This window comes from Lissotriton helveticus, chromosome 4_1, assembly GCF_964261635.1.
Source record: "Lissotriton helveticus chromosome 4_1, aLisHel1.1, whole genome shotgun sequence".
Lineage (NCBI taxonomy): Eukaryota > Metazoa > Chordata > Amphibia > Caudata > Salamandridae > Lissotriton > Lissotriton helveticus.
The window spans coordinates 1,103,402,642-1,103,419,593 of record NC_136063.1 but is presented as its reverse complement, the minus strand read 5'-3'; the positions used below and the strand labels follow the sequence as shown (position 1 = coordinate 1,103,419,593).

Below are 16,952 nucleotides of genomic sequence, written 5' to 3'. Positions count from 1 at the left end.
CCACCAAACTGGAGGCGATCAAACCCTGTGACTGGTCAGATCACCACATTATCACCTTCTCTATTAACAAAAAAGTTAAACCTAACCCGGTTCAGCCCACCAAATCCAAAATCTGGAAAAGGGACATGAAGAGTCTTAACCCCACTACACTCCCTCCCCACCTCGACAATCTCCTCCTTCCCCCTCCAGGTGTCTCGGATGCCCAAGCACTGACCGACCACTACCTTGACTCTATGAAACTAATAGTCAATGAAGTCGCTCCACTGCAACTGAAGAGAGTCTCCAACAAAATTTCTAACCCCTGGTACGATGGCAGACTCAATGACGACAAGCGCACTATGCGAATGGCAGAGCGTACCTGGAGATCTGACCCCTCATCACTGCATCTAAAGACGCTTAAAAAGAAGAGAAATGACTATTTCAGGAAAATAAAGCGCACAAAGTCGGACTTCTTTAGCCATCTACTGGACCAAGCAAAAAACAGGCCAAGGAAACTGTTCGAACTAATCAAGACTCAAACAAAGGCACAACCCTTACAATCAAACAAAGCAACAAGCGACACCCCACACTGTGAAGCCTTCTCTGCTTTCTTTAAGCAAAAGACCGACAACATAAGAAATGACCTCGTCATGGATTTAAGCCGATTCCCCAATCACACCAGAATGTCCAACATTCAACCTAAAAACAATGCATCATGGCTGCACTTCGACAGCTACACGGAAGAAGATATATACAAACTACTCTGCACTCTGAAGCCCTCTAATCACCTCACAGACCCCCTACCTGCTAATGCAGTAAAAGACTTCACCCCCTTGCTCCTCCCTCTTTGGACCAAAATCATCAACAGCTCTCTTCAACAAGGTCTCATCCCAGACTCCCTCAAGGTGGGGCAAGTCACACCTATACTCAAGAAACCCACAGCTGATCCGTCTGACCTGAACAACTACCGGCCTATCACCAATATCCCCACCCTGGCCAAACTGCTGGAGAAATGTGTCCAACTCCAACTAACAAAACACATTGACCAATTTGACCTTCTCAACACTCACCAATCAGGCTTCCGAGCGAAACATAGCACGGAAACAGCTATGACACACATAATTGATGACGCCCTCCAAATCCTTGACCGCAATGATTCCTGTCTCCTCATCCTTCTTGACCTATCGTCAGCTTTTGACACGGTCAAACATGAGAACTTATTGGAGCTGCTAAGCACTAGAATGGGTCTCTCGGGAACTGTTCTCAAATGGTTTGCTTCTTTCCTTCATAACCGGTCGCAGAAGTTCAAGATCGACAATGTGCTATCTAAACCAGTGCCTGCAGACCTAGGTGTCCCACAAGGATCCTGCCTCTCCCCCACACTGTTCAACCTCGTCATGCAACCACTCGCCACCTTGCTCCAAGCATCCAATGTTCAATTCCATATGTACGCCGATGACACACAACTTTACCTAAAGCTACAATCCCCGGAAGATATCAAACTACTGAATTCCACACTTAGCAACACTCAATCCTGGTTGGCCGTTAATCACCTCAAACTAAATGCGCTGAAAACTGAGTTCCTACTCATCTCACCCCCGGCGAAAACTTCCACCACCCAAACGTGGCTCAATAACCTAACAGCACTCAATGTCCAACCTACTATCGTGGACTCAGCGAAATCCCTAGGCATCACAGTTGACGCCAAGCTCAACATGCAACAGCACGTTAGCATAGCCACAAAAGGGGCTAATTTCCAAATCAACACACTGAGGAAACTCAAACCCTTCCTCCCTGCCAAAGACTTCCAAACTGCTGTACAAGCTTTAGTCATCCCTCGCATAGACTACGGAATTGTGGCCCTCAGCGGACTCCCGCTATCCACAACAGCACCCCTAAGAGCCTCCCTGAACGCTGCCGCGAGACTCATTACTGGCTCAAGAAAACATTCGCATATTTCCCCAGACCTAAAATCTCTAAAATGGCTGCCTTTTGAAGCCAGAATTCAACTAAAAATTGCAATAATGACACACTCGGCGGTGCACCACAAAGCACCCAACTACCTCGCGCAAAAGTTGTCTATATCAGGAGGGTCGAGATCCAATCGTAGTACAAAAAATCTACTTCTGAAACCTAGTAGATTCCGGAAAGAAAAAACATACAAGCGCTCCTTCTCAGGAATGGCACCCAGGATCTGGTATGCGCTCCCTCCGGAAACGAGGCTTATCTCCTCCACTGCACTCTTCAAGAAAGAGGTGAAGAGAATCCTTCTGGCCAAGATCTCCTGAACATTACAGAGACTGGAACTGAGTCTCTGCATCGCGCTGTATCTCTGATCACCCTGCCCTTTGGCACTATCCTACTACCTAGAGGGGCACTACTACGCTACTCTCGTCCTATCGACCAAAATATGCTACTCTTTGTTGGATTTATATTACTTGTTTACCTGACTGTATTTTGATAGGTTTTGATATGTTTCTGTACATTATTGTTATCCTCTATGTTTAGTGACTACTATATTGCTCCCATTATCTTGTTCATTCCTGTTGCCCTTGCCCCTGTCTCTGTGAAGCGCTCTGATATCTGTAAGGATCTTGTTCGCGCTATATAAAACTTTGAATAAATAAATAAATAAATAAATAGGCAAATCAACCAGTTCTGCACACTCAAATAAGGCAAATACTTTCAAAACTGAGCAAGCATTGGCAAGCCAATCAGTCTCACTTTGCCAAGCCTGAGGGAGCGTTGAGATAAGCTCTGCCAATGCCCGACCGACTATGTTAAATGTATAGAAAATAGTTTTCCATACTATGAAGATGGCTGCAGTGGTCCCATCACCTCGTACTAAGGAACGTGTAAACCATTTTCAAAGTTAATAAAACAATAGTGCTAAATATTCTAGATGGCCATTTTGCAGCATGATATAATGGAAAGACGCAAGGCATGGTGAATCACTCAACACTGTGGGTCTCTTGAAAGTAAAGAAAACACTATTTTCTAAACTTTACCGTGGAAGGTGTCGTTATCAGCTTTGTCAGTGCTGACGGATTGTAAAAGCCTCCAGCACTGGAAAAGCCAATAGAGGCAACAACCATTGTTCAAGAGGGGTGGTGGGGAGAAAAATATTCAGGTGAGGAGGGAGCAAGAGGAGTTCTGGAGAAACAGGAAGAAATAGAAGAGAGGGGCAGCAGGGAGAAAAATATTCCAAAGACAATGAAGCAAGCCAGGATCTGGAGAAATGAAAAAGAAACGCTAGAGAGAAGGGCGATATGGAAGAAAAATATTTAGAAGACTAAGGAGAGCAACGGGAATAAAGAAAAAATGATTGAGAGAGGATCTGGAGCAATCGGAAGGAAAACAAGCATCTTGAGTGCAATAGGTCTCGCAATTGCGGGATTTTAAGCTATTGGCATTGTTTATGATAATGCCTTTTATGTGTTTTTCAATGCAACACATATATGAAAGGCATTGCCATTTCTAATGCTAATAGCTCAAACTCTCGCAAATTCAAGACCACTTTAATGGTGGGCGTGCCCCTCTTTTTAGACGCTGCTCGCCGTATTCAAGTTACAGTGAGCAGCGTCTAAAAAAGGGGAGTGGCCAACATTAAAGTGAAAGCGCATATGGGGGGCTATTACACAAAGTGGAAAAATAAATAAATAAAGCTTATGTTGAGTGGCCTCTGAAAGCAGTTGTGCTGTAAATTAAATAATTAAATAAGTGTTGCCGCTAAAGAACCTGCATAACAGCAGTCAGACAGCTTACATAATTGAAGACACCATGACACCCCAGCCCGCCCCGCCAGCAGTGCACATCCTTGAAGGAGCCATAATATGGGGCCATAATATGCCACCCCACCAGCAGCAATCCATGCAGCTCACATCCTTGAAGGCACCATAACACACTACCCCATCAGCAGCAATCCAGCCACTTCACAATCTTGTACCTAGCAAAGAAACCACCTACTCAGCAGCAATTCAGCCAGCTTACATCATTGAAGACACCATGACAGATCACCTCACCAGCAGCAATCCAGCCAGCTTACTTAATTGAAGACACTATGACAGATCACCCCCATCAGCTGCAATCCATCCATCTCACATCCTCGAATACACCATGACACACAACCCGATAAGCAGCAATCCAAGCAGCTCACATCCTTGAAGGCACCATGAAGCACCACCCACCAGCAGCAACCCAACCACCCCACATCCTTGCACATACCAGAGGAACCACCTGCTCAGCAGCAACCCAGACAGCTTATATCATTGAAGACACCATGACAGGTCATCCCATCAGCAGCAATCCGGCCACCTCCCATCCTTGAAGACATCTTGACACACCACCCCATCAGCAGCAATCCAAGCAGCTCACATCCTTGAAGACACCATGACACACCACCCCACCAGCAGCCACCCAAGCAGCTCACATTCTTTTTTTTTTCTTTTTTTTTTTAAAAAAAAACCTTTATTTAGCAAGAAAGAAAATACAATTACAGGCCTACAACCCTCTAGGCCGGCCAGTGACATACCAGAGAAGCAGTATAGCATTACACAGCTCATCAGCCGACAACCAAGGGTCCGGCAGCAATGGTGCACGATATTGGGCAAATCAATAACGATAAGATATGGAAAGGTTTCATTTTTATTAACACAAGCAAACAAAAATATCTAAGAAGCAGCTCACATTCTTGAAGGCACCATAACACACCACCCCATCCACAACAATCCAGCCAGCTCACATTGTTGAGGGCAGCAAGCCAGACCACTCCCATCAGCAGCAATCCAGCCAATTCACATCCTTGCACATAGCAGATGAGGCCACCTGCACAGCAGCAATCCAACCATCTTACACCATGACACACTGCAACCAGCAGCAATCTATGCAGCTCACATCTTTGAAGGCACCATGACACATCACCCCATCAACAGCAATCCAGCCAGTATATGCCCTTGCACACACCAGGAGAGCCCACCTCACCAGCAGCTATGCAACCAGATTACACCCTTGAGGACACAATGACAGATCACCCCACCAGCAGCAATCCAATCAACTCACTTCCTTGCAAGCACCATGTCAAAGCACCTCATCATCAGCATAAAGCCAGCTCACATCCTTGAACATTCCAGGAGAGACCACCTGCTCAGTGGCAATCCAACCAGCTTACACCCTTCTCGACACCATGCCAAATCACCTCACTAGCAGCAATTCAAGCAGTTCACATCCTTAAAGGCACCATTTAATACCACCCCACCATCAGCAACCAGGTCAGATCCTTATACACACAATGGCACATCCTTGAAGACTCAATAACAGACCACTCCATCATCAGCAATTCTAATAGATCACATCCTGAAACACACCATGACAGAACACCTCTGCAGCAGCAATCCTACCGGCTTACATTTTTGCACATTCCATTACAGGCCATCCACTAAGCAGCAATCCTATCAGCTCACATGCTTGTGCATGCCATTACAAGCCATCCACTAAGCAGAAATCCAGCCAGCTTAGAACCTTGAACACACAAACACACTACCACAGCAGCAGCAATTCAAGCAGCTTACATCATTGCACATTCGATGACAGACGACCAACTCAGCAGCAATTCAGCAAGCTCACATACACAAATATGCCATGGCACATGTCCCTATTAGTAAGAATCTGAAGAAAGCTGGTTGCATGCGTAGAGAGGACACAGCAGACGAAGCCAGGCGATGTCTTTCACATAATTTATTTAGATATTAACATCATAGATTGCAGATCTTCGACTCCTCCTGAACACAGAAAGGGTGAAGGATAAAGCCGCGAAGCAAAGATGGCGGCACATTGGCACGACGGTGCTGGGTGGCCAAAGGCACCGGCGTGCACCAAACGTCGAAGAGAAGACCTTGCAGATGGAGCGAGAGGTAGGCACCGCTGCACGAGAGGGAGCAGCATGGATACCAACGGACAGTCGTGTGCAAGGTAACGGTTATATCTTTTGAACATTTCTTAATTTATTTTTCAAATAACTTCAGGCCGGGCCATAACACATTTCCCCAAAGGCAAAACAAAATGGCCAAATGTGCTTACTGACTCCCTTAAAAAACCAAAGCACAATCCATTGCAGAGGCACTCCACAATGACGCTGTGTGCCTGCAAAACAAACCAGTCTCTCCTCTTTACCTCAACTTGCACCCAAGACTTTCCTTGCGGTCTGAACCTCCCAAAAAACTAAAACATTTTCCCTCAGCATGTGCATTGAAAAGTTGTGTCAGAGCTATAAGTTCAGGAAAATGATAAAGCAGAAATATGAGGCAAACTGTATTCCATTGAGACTGAAGCAGCACACAAATCCAGTTTCTTCAAAGACAAACAGATGCAGAAAGATGCTCTTGAGCTCACTAGTGCCAGAGTCACTGAGAATCTGAACAAACTAGTACACAATTGCAGGTTCTGTTGAGCCCGACAAATAACACAATTTACGTTACCTTGCAGTTCATCAGTAGAGAAATAATAGAGCATAGCACGCCTTGTGGCTGTCCGGTGTAATGGATACTGGTGGGGCTGCATGGCATGATACTCCAGTACTCTCTTGTTTCTTCTTACTCCAAATCATTATTATCATGTAAGTCTTTTTCCCTTTAACTTCACACTTCCTCAGTTGTCTCTTATGTACCATTTCCTCCTGGAAATGTACTTGTGCAGACTCTGTGGTCATTTGAGAACCACTGCGTGTTTCAATTGCTCTCTTTGCTTCTACTTTCTGTTCTTTCCTTCCAACTTGAAGACGTCCATGGCTTGTCATCTTTAAACTTCCTTGAGGTACTTTGTAAAGAGTGGATAAGTCTCCAAATCATCGCCAAATGAAGTAAACTGGTTCCATGCGTAGATATGACACAGCAGACGAAGCCAGACTATGTCTTTTTTACGTCATCTATTTAGATCTCAAAGTCATAGATTGCAGCCCCACCAGGAGCAGCCTGCTAGCTGCTCAGCCCATCTTCCAAGTGTCTACATTCACACCAGGCACCCAAACATTCCACTCATGTTAACATTCCACACAGAACACTCACACTGGCTGAGCAGCTAGTTACAATGTAAAAGGGAACACAATAAACATAGCATGAAGCTATTACAGAAAACAAACAGCCAACATCTTTGAAGACACCTTGACAAACTACCGCATTACCTGCAATCCAGCCAACTCACATTCTTGTACAGTCCATGACAGACCACCCATTTAGCAGCAATCCAACCAATGTACATAACTGATGACACACTTGACAGATCGCCTCACCACCAGCAATCCATCCAGGTCACATCCTTGAAGGCACCATGTCAGACCACCTGATGAGCAGCAATCCAGCCAGCTCACATCCAAAAATGCACAAAGTCAGACCACCCCAAACAGGCACGCAGAGACTCCAAACACGAGCGCTCTTGTTCCGTCCTAAAATGCATGTTAAAAAGGAGTGCACCGCAAATATGAAATACCTGAAGTGAAATGACCCTTGTAACAGGGACAGTCGCCATAGGCCTGATAAGCACACCCAAAAGGAGGGACAAATAGCAAAATTCACCACACAAAAGAGAAGCAGTTAAAAAAAACACAGGAAAGAACCAATTAAAAAAGGTGGGGGTGGCCAAACTGCTCATAATGACCACAACAGCCTTACAGAGCAGCGCATGCGCGCTGACTCTGGGCTCGACCTAAAAAGGATGACACACCAGAAGAAAAAGGACATCCCATTGAGGGCTAAAGGACAAATGATATGTAAAGCTGCACAGAAAAATATATTAGACGGATATCAGCTACGTAAAGATACAACACACCCACTCATAAAGCATGGGGAGAGAGTAATTCATAGGGGCGGGACAGACGGAAGAAGTACTTTACTTAGGTCACCAGCTTTCAAGGAACCGCCGACATTGGCCAACGTTGTAAGAACATTTATTGTGGGTGGGAAAAGGGCATACTCCAGGAACACAGGCTGGGTCTAATATCCCCTACATATAGATTATATTGGTTTAGAGCGCAGAGGGGGGAGTAACCAAAATACTTTTAAACCTTAATATCGCAGATGTTTGCTTCATAAACATACACAACAAAAAGTATACAATTGTGATCAATCAAATTTACAAATGCAATAATTTAAATATTGTATTATAGTTGCCTTATTTGAGTTTTAATGTTGTGTTTCATTCATCTAAAGTTCACTCTCCTGTGGCAAGTATTTGTTTATTCTGCCTTTTTATTCATACAAAGATTTTCCCCTCAGCCTGTATGCTTCCTTGTATGGTTGGTAAATCTTGGGATTTTTCAAGACTGAAATTATTTAAAATGACGAACTATTGATGTGAAAAAGTGAATACATGCTTATTTTTGTGTTTAATTCGTGAAACAGACAGGTATGGCAAAGGGATTAAAAGAGAGGTGTTCAAACATATCTAGAGAGGTGTTCAAACTTCATGGAGTGAGGCAAAGGGAAAAAGTGTCGGTTATAGATTAAATTACTTGGGAGGTCAGTCTGCAATATCTGTTTGCAACATAAGATCTATTGAGGGAGTTGCTGCTAGTTTGGGATGAAAGAAAGCATGTAAGTCACTTGTTATCCTGTAAAGGAACATGCAATATAGTCTGAAAGGACCAATGGGAGGGTCTCTGCTGACCCACAGTTGAATTTTTGCATGTATTGAAAGAAATGGGCCAATTTTCAGTATACACAAAAGTGTCATAATGAGTTAGCAGAAAGTCAGGGTCTTTCCTTACATAGTTTTTGTTCACCCCACCCACCTCTGGTCCTGGGCAGTATTGGCTGCCCCTTCCACCCATTGCTCAGGGCATAAGACAACTTATCAACAGAGAACGGTCATAAGAATCATATAAACAAGTATTTGTGAATATGAATGATTACGATGGGAAGCTTTTTTGTAACGTATGTCGATGAAGCAAACTTACGCAAAATGTCATGTTAAATTCATTTGTACAGCGCTACGTATACCCGAGGGTTACTTAGCACTAGTAGTAGTTAGAACTGAAGCATGCTGTGAGAGGGAAAGAAAATAATTAAAGGTTAAAAAGCCAGTAAGAACCTTTCTGAAAGCCAGCAAAGAGGGCAAAGATCTAATATGGAGTGGAAGGGTATTCCAGAGTTTGGTGGCTCTTACATGGAGGCTACTACCACCCCATCTAGCTTTCTTAAATCTGGATGGTATGACTGAAAAGGTACCCAAGGAAGTGTACCATGAAATAGAATTCCTCAAAAATTCTGGACCTGAACGATTTAAAGCCTTGCACTTGAGACAGAGTTTTAAATTTAAAGTGATTTCTGACCGTAAGCCTATGTAGTTCTTTTATGGTCGAACTAACAGATTTATGTTTTGGCAAATTGAGCACTTGGAGATCCTGTTTTGGTAGTCCGGATGAGATGTTCTACTAGCGTCGTGGAGACTGGACTAAAACTGAATATGTCTGTCTGGGAAGAATTATTTACTACAATTTGCTGCTGAGTGGGGTATGTGTTCCCTGATACACTAAAGGTGTTGTACATATGCTCTACCTTATTCCTAAAATAAAGAGCGACTTTGTCACAAAAAGTTTGTCTGCTGGTACATCCTTTAACTACCGAAGCTTTAGTTAGTTTATTAATCACTTTAAAAAGTCCCCCAGGTGAGTTATTAGGTAGTTCTATTTGTGCTGAAATGTAGCTTGTTTCTTCCTTGATCAGTAAATTTTTATATGTGGCCAGGGCACATCTGTATAGCTTCTTTTCCTGAGTTTCGAAGTTAAGTCTTCATCTTCTCTCCTGTGGTTCTACATTTTTGCTTTTCCAGTCGAAGTGCCTCCGAGTACCAGGGCTCAGAGGGTTTGGTTCTCTTAAATGTATTCGATTTCCACAGGGCGTGTTTTATGAGGGCACGGTTAAGTCAGGTCACATAGTCCTGGCTGGCCGTTTCAGCATCAGGTGAAGGTGTGGCAGATCCTCAGATAGTTACGTCTGAAGGTAGCTAAAACTTATGCAAGTCCAGGCTCAGTAAAGGGCTGGCCCAGTTAATGACTTGGTAATTGGAATTACCTTGGTATCCCTGAGCTCAAAGATGATGGCAAAATGGTCAGACCAGGGTATAAGTAAGGTTTCAGGACTAGCGACCAAGTCATGGTTACTAAACATGCTATCTAGTGTAAGGACACCGGTGTGAGTGGGAGTCTGTATTATCGGAGTAAGACCACAACTATCCAAAGTTTCCAAAAGATCTCTGGAGTGTTTATCTTCAGTTTGTTGAAGATGGAAATTAGTCTCCTAAAATTGTTAGTTCTGAATTACAAACTAAGCCTTCAAGGAGAATACTAATGGAATTAAGAAAACCACTTCTCGGGCCTGGTGGATGGTAGATAAGTAAGCCTCTAAAATATTTTTGGGATTAATTCAAAAACAGTATGATAATGCCTCACAGTCCTCATTTGATGAGGCAGCAAATCTGGCATTGATCTAGTCCCTGTAGATCACGCCTAGTCCATCTCCTCTCTTTATTGGTCGGTCGAGTCTAAAAATAGTGAAACCGGGTGGGACTGCGGATATGAGATCAGGCGTGGATGAACAACTGGCACAGGTTTCTGTTATAAATACAATATCCAGCTTCTGGGAGTCTATAAGCATGGCCATTTCTGTGGCATCCTTAACCAAAGAGCGGGCATTCACAAGTGCACAGTGATACAACACAAAAGGGAGAGTATCTAACGACGGGCCGGTTATTGTCGAGGAAAAGCCACAGACTGCGCAGCACTCTTGGTTACCCAACCTCAAGAAGGACATATTGTGGTTGGCGCACCCTCCGGTATATTTCTTTAAGTTTTGTAACTCCTTACTTGTATATGTTATAATCATGGCATAACTCCACCGGAAGCAGGTACAGACGAAGGGAGGTGCTGCAATCATCAAGAACTGCAGCGGCGGACCGGGGTAGCACCCGAAGGAAACAGGTAAGAGAGCAGTGTCGGAGAATTAAGAATTACCTAAAATGATGTGATTTTAAAATAGTTAAAGATAATTAAAAGTACTTAAGAGATGCAGCGTCATTTTGGAGACTCGACAAAGCGGAAAGGTTACAAAGCAATCACAGAAGCATGCAGTTTACCAGGCCCCTCACCAGTGCGCGTCCGGCCCTGCATGCTCCCTTTATAGCTAATGCCAGAAAACATAGAAGCTGGTACAGACAAAGGGGAGGAGCTGCATCCCTCCGCGGAATCGGCAAGAACTGCCGTGGCTGATCGTGGTAGAAACCGAAGGATACAGGTAAGAGCAGTGTCTGAGAATTAAGAATTACCTAAAATGATGTGATTTTAAAATAGTTGAAGATACTTAAAAGTACCTAAAAGATGCAGCTTAATTTTGGAGACTGGACAAGGCGAAAGGTTAAAAAACAGTCACAAGCGTTGCATCTTATCAGGCGCCTTACCAGTGAAATGAATGTTTAAGAGTTTTTTGGTATGTGCAGAGTCATTATGGAAAAAAATGATTACTAGGATGATGAGAATAGAGTAGGAGAATTAGAATGATGAGGATGGGAAGATGATGATGAGGCTGATGAGGTGGAGAAGTAGTAGGCAAGGCATTCATGGAGAAAGAACTGAGCGGAAGGGATGGCACTGAAGAGCTCATCTTCATTGGTTGTCTGTGTAATAATGCTTTTCTTGTTGGCAACACAAACCTGGACTGCACAGCATATCACACAGGAAATGTGCATTATTGATTGCATTACAGTGTGACGGATATGATTAGAAAAGTGTGGGATGTCACCTACGCAAAATCCAGCGTGGGCCTCTCTACAGCTAGTGCCATACAACACAGCATTTCAGTAACATACACAAGGTGCAAATCAACCCCGCCGACCTGACACAGGATGAGCATTGGTGTGGATTTTGAATGACTGCTCGATTGCTTGTAGGAGAAGAAGCCCAGCATGATCAATGTAGATAAAGGAAGAAGGATTCAAACTCATGGAACGTATGGTATAAAAACTACTGATGATGATGGTGCTGTGGTCAGTCTTATACTGCCCTTTCCAGTCTGCAGTTAATGTATTGTTTCTGAAGGGCTACTGCAGGGTTCTTTGTGTGGTTCAAATTCCTGGTATCATCAGTTGTATTACTGAAAGGGAGGTGTATGTAGCAGCCATGGCTCTCCCTTGGGCTTGTGCTTGGTGCCACCATAGTACGGCAATGCTATTGTCAACCGTGCACTAAAAAGTGCGCACCCCTATGCAAACTCATCTCTTCCAGAACAAACATACCTTCATGGTGTCAACCCAATTAAAGGTTATTGTTACACTGTATGTATGGAACAAATACTTGCGTAACTAAAGGATTACAATAATCGTAAGGTCGCAAAAATAAACATACCACATAAAGGAATATGATGAAGCTAGTGAGACTGTATTTTCCCTGGCTATTCATCAGGGTGAAGTGGTGCAGGTGATGGTAAAGAGTACACTGAGCTGATGGTGTGCTACTGCCACTAAATCTGGCACCAATATTCTCAAATCATTAAACAAACAGACTGAGAAAACAAAACAGAAAATAAACCACACATTATTGTCTGAAGAAGTGAATCAAATGCCATTTGCTACATAGATTGGCGAAGATTCAATGCAAAATCTGCTACAAGGCCTACCAAGTCATCCACCACAACTCTATTCCAGACCTACTCCAGACCCACCAAATTTGCTGTTCATTTCCAGTCATCTGGAAAGCATTAGGAGTAGCAGCTCCCTCTATGTTGAGGTAGCCAAATTGTACACAGTTAGTGTTTCATCTGGTTTCCAACTTCTAACTTAAACGCCAACCCCCTTAACATAAGAAAGGCAAACCACTTTTCTCACCTTCAGAAGACATCTAAAAACTACCTATTCTGCCAGTTCCTATCTTTATCCAATTTGACCTCAAACTGACATAAGTTACCTGTCTTACTTACACTGTTATTATTCCTTAAGAGTATGTCTACTCCTACATCTAGTTAATTGGTATTCATGTTGGCCTATTGTATATATTATTGTGGATCACTCAAATACCTTTTGGTTCAAGTATGTTAAATGTTCCCTGCATAGAATGACCGTAGATCATCGTCTACAAGAGGATCTAGTAATTGGATTTGTCAATGTATATATACATTACATGATTTTAATGACCAAGCAATTAGCACAGTACAGCTCATTTTAAAATCAATTAAATATAGTCATTATACTCAGTTAAACAGTCATCTTCTATATTGCCTGTAAATTAAGAAAAAGTAGATGTATTTGTAGATTAAAGACTGTTTACCCCTAGTTTTACCTTATTCCTATTTTATTAACTTTGTAATTCAGGGGTCTAAGGCACACGCCTCTGAGAAATATATGGTTTGTTAGGTAACAAAACCTATGGAATACTTACATTTTGCCTATCACCGGTAAGATGGGCAAACTCCACCATTTCATTTCCAAATTGACTGAATATTTGTACAAATTCCTGAAAACTGCAAACTCTCTCGAGATGCTCCATAGTTGTAAGAACCTGTAACAAAGAGCACACAACATAAAAGATTACAGTGAAAGATTGTAGCAAGACATAATGTATGTCATGTTAATGAATATCCTTCTATTTCATCCAGACAATCAAAAGGATCAAATCCCTTTACAGACTTTCAAACCAACCCCTTTTGATTTGATGCTTTGGAAGAAGAAATCTGTAAGTTACAGACAGGCATCAGAAGACATTTGGTAGGTATGGAAGTAGAAATGTTAATTTATTTAGCACCTACAGCCTTCATCGTGCCATGGGTGGAAGGACATCATCTTCTGTCTTCAATTAAACCCAACTTTGCACTTTCTCTCGGAGAAGACAAGAGTGTCCTCTAATTGGAATATTAGGATGGTGGCCAAAGATATGAAAAAGAAAGCCCACTTCCAAGCTTTGGAAAATAGTGAGCAATTGTAGATCAGGTGACGACGTGGGCAAGTGGTAGGTTCGAGACAATGAAGTGGTAAAGGGGCAAAATAAGGTGGAAGGATAGGCTATCTTGGGATAGTCTGCACATAAGAACAAATGTCATGCACTATCTGAGATGCAATGATGGGAAAGAGTGATGGAGGATCTACAGGGAGGTGTGAGAGAAGTTCCTCTAGGAATAATCACAACCCTTATCTGGGTGAGTGCTTAAAGTCAATAAATCAACCTCAGCTTAACCTCCAGGTACCTATGGCACGGAGCAGACAGGCTTAACATAGGGCAATGTGTAAAGTATTTATGCAGTATCAAAACAGTAATAAAGAAGAAATGCAAAACAAAATAAATCCCAAACTGAATTAGAAACATAGAGAAACATTTAATAAACAAAATGACCCCACAATGACAAAAATCCAATCAAGGGAACCAGAGAAATTTTTAAATAGGTATAGCCCCAAGAAGCACAAAGTGCCAATGATGGACAACAGCTGCATTAGATCTGGACCTCTGCACAATTTGAGGCTGGGCGGTCATGGTAATATAACATTTTACATGCCCAACTATTAAACTCCATGCACCCTGCCTTGTGTGCTGCAAAGTCTATATGAAGGTGACTTATTAATATTTAAAAGAGAGATTTTCAGCTGGCAAAAGGGCTTATTTTAACAGTTTGCATTTCAGTTTTACACTGCTGCAGTCATGCTACATACAAGTAGGCCTGAAGCCACCACTGTAGTGGATTGCACAATAGGTGCTACAGTCCACTGGTGGTATTTAACTTCCCGGCCCTGGCTACACTCAGTACCATATACTAGGGACTTACAGGCAAGTTAAATATGCCAATTAAAAAGATGCCAATTCAGCTATGTTTAAAGCGAAAACACAGGCACTTTACTTGTGGCCAAGTTAATATTTCACTGTGCTATATTAGGATTGTAACTTATGAACCTCTTTGACAAAAGCAGTAACCCACTGAACGATCTACAAATGCACTGCATAGATTACGCGGTTTGCAGCAGGCATATGGATACTCTGCGCTCCTTTATGATGAGTTAAAACTTCCATTAGACAAAGCTGGACACAACTTCCCTCTCTCTCCAGCAGGTCCACTAATCACCAGAGTTATGTTGCCATTTTTATTGTTGCCTGAAGATTGCTGAAGACAATGAACTCTGCAGCAGGTGGATTTAAATCAATATTATATTTGAAAAGTCAGAGCCCCCGAGGTCAGCGTCTGGCACGGTGGCACTGGTCCCACTGCCATAAAGATGGCCCTGCTTACCTGCTGCAATTTCTCAGTGAGGGAAGCCTCAGTGGTTCAGAAGACTGCTGCCTCCTGGCACTGGCTGACATCCTTGGAGCAGCCAATGAAAGGAGGCTGCTGTCTCCACCTTGTCATAAATTGGGATGGGTCAGTGAGACTTGCTGACCCCACACAACTCTGTAACGATGTGTCACTGATAGACACTTGGTCCTGGGCACTTCAGGGCTTAAACCTGAAGTCCCCAGGTCTGAGGCTATCAGTGATACTCCCCCTCACCATGAGGGTAGGGTCTTCCAGGAGGGCGTGGCTATGCTGGCCAAGATGGCAGACGCTATTATGAGTGGAGAAGAGGGCTGTATCGAGAGTCCAGGCTGTACACGTGCCCGCGGCCTCCTTCACTGCCCTGTTGTGGACAGTAGGCCTAACCGAGCAACAGCAGAAGTGAGGACTGCTCAGACATGGGGCAGTGGCGGCAATCTAACCCAGGTCGGGCAGCGCAGCACTGCTGAATGCAGCATGCTGCGCCTGCCCTGGGCTCGGCTGAAGTGCAGAGCCCCAGTGTGAGAGCGCATGGAGGCCCATGCGACCCTTGATTGCGTGGCCCGTTGGTGTGCCACGTCCTGCGGCTGGGCCATTTTAGCACTGGAGGACGCGGCGGGCCACAGGGAGCAGTCCTGTCAGGGAGGAGAGACTGTGGCCTGGTCCAGATCCGAGCAGAGGAATCACACCCTGTTGAAATAGGCTGCAGGGCAGCAGGCCTACACCATGCAGCCTTAAATTGGACAAGTAAGGCCCCCCCACTGCCGCGCACAGCAACAAGATCAGGTTAAAGTACTGGATCATTTAGAAGCAACAAGAACCTGAGACCTTTGACTCATTGTCACCGTGACTGAGGTGGGTCCGATTAATTAGAGTCACAGATCCAAGACATGGCATGCCACATAAAGATGTAGATAAGTGCTGAGAAGTAACCATGATGCGGTGAGAGCCCCGTGCTGTGAGGGCTGGCGCCACTTAGCCACAACGAAGGGGAAGCACATCATACAAGTCGATATGTTCATCCTCGAACAAGCGCACCAAAGCGAGGTGGGGGCTCAGAACAGTTAGTGCTGGCAAGCATACTACAGCTGTGAACTTCTATGGCGACTTGAACTGAGGGTTGGTCAGGTGCCGGATGAACGATTATGCAGTAACTATATGGAGGCAAACAGTGTGGGGGCACTGGGTAACGAGCTGCGGTGCTGTCAGTTCCAAAATGTGTGGGTGTCAAACAGGCCTGAGGGAAGAGGAGGAGGCTGTATTTTCGGCCCGTACACTTAAGATCGACTGCACCTGGACAGCGTGACCAGCAGTGGTGACAAGGAGAAGAAAACAACCAAAAAGGTTAACAAGATAGCACATGGACCGGCTCCACTCTGGCGGAGGGCCCCACTGGCCACCCGCCACCATCCCAAGCACAGACAGATAAGATCCCTGAGGTGGCGCCCTCAGAATCCATGTCCAGCAAATTGGACACAGTTCTAGCTGCAGTAGAGAGACTGGGGAACACATTGGAGCTGACTCATACCTATCTAGAAAAAAAGATAGATTCTGTAGTAAGTGATCTCAACCTCCTGCATGCAGATCACCGGAAGTTGGCCGAGAAAAACCACATATTGGAGGTCACCATGGAAGAGCTGTCTCCAAAGTCGAGGGAAACTGAACATTGCATGAAGGACCTGACAACCCGGGTGCGGATCCTTG

The 16,952-nt window shown here is 44.1% G+C and overlaps 1 protein-coding gene across 2 annotated transcripts in view; it reads right to left on the bottom strand.

The window, feature by feature from the left end:
* Positions 1-16,952, bottom strand: part of CTNNAL1 (catenin alpha like 1) — an 883,049-nt gene that overhangs the window by 511,241 nt on the left and 354,856 nt on the right. For both annotated transcript variants that reach the window (XM_078687708.1, XM_078687709.1), the window contains exon 4: positions 13,394-13,513. In XM_078687708.1, coding sequence (XP_078543834.1) covers positions 13,394-13,513 — 120 coding nt within the window. The remainder of the gene's footprint in view (positions 1-13,393; positions 13,514-16,952) is intronic.